At 50.2% G+C, this 601-nt stretch overlaps 1 protein-coding gene across 1 annotated transcript in view; it reads right to left on the minus strand.

Moving 5' to 3' along the window:
- Nucleotides 1-601, minus strand: part of ECD (ecdysoneless homolog (Drosophila)) — a 41,399-nt gene that overhangs the window by 14,818 nt on the left and 25,980 nt on the right. Inside the window, 1 exon segment of the mRNA XM_011991180.1 lies at nucleotides 1-91. This exon segment is cut by the window's left edge and continues 1 nt beyond it. Coding sequence (XP_011846570.1) covers nucleotides 1-91 — 91 coding nt within the window.

A 601-nucleotide genomic window follows, 5' to 3' on the forward strand; every position in this document is an offset into this window, starting at 1 on the left:
CCCAGCTACTCGGGAGGCTGAGGCAGGAGAATGGCGTAAACCCGGGAGGCGGAGCTTGCAGTGAGCCGAGATCGCGTCACTGCACTCCAGCCTGGGCGACAGAGCGAGACTCCGTCTCAAAAAAAAAATAAAAATAAATAAAAAAAATAAAGAGATGGGGTTTCATTGTTGCCCAGAATGGACTCGAACTCCTGGGTTCAAGTGATCCTCCTACTTCAGCCTCCCAAGTAGCCGGCACTACAAGTACATGCCAAAACACCTGGCTCTAATTTGTTTGTTTGTTTGTTTTTGACAGAGTCTCACTCTGCCACCCAGGGTGGAGTGCAGTGGCACGACCTCGGCTCACCACAACCTCTGCCTCCCGGGTTGAAGCAGTTATCATGCCTCAACCTCCCAAGTAGCTGAAACTACAGGCATGCGCCACCACGCCTGGCTAATTTTTGTATTTTCAGTAAAGATGGGGTTTCACCATATTGGCCAAGTTGGTCTCGAACTCCTGACCTCGTGTTCCCCCTGCCTCGGCCTCCCAAAGTGCTGGGATTACAGACATGAGCCACCGTGCCCAACCTTCTAATTTGTTTTTAAGCATATTTTTAGGTTA

Source organism: Mandrillus leucophaeus, unplaced genomic scaffold, assembly GCF_000951045.1.
Source record: "Mandrillus leucophaeus isolate KB7577 unplaced genomic scaffold, Mleu.le_1.0 Scaffold39, whole genome shotgun sequence".
In the NCBI taxonomy this organism is placed as follows: domain Eukaryota; kingdom Metazoa; phylum Chordata; class Mammalia; order Primates; family Cercopithecidae; genus Mandrillus; species Mandrillus leucophaeus.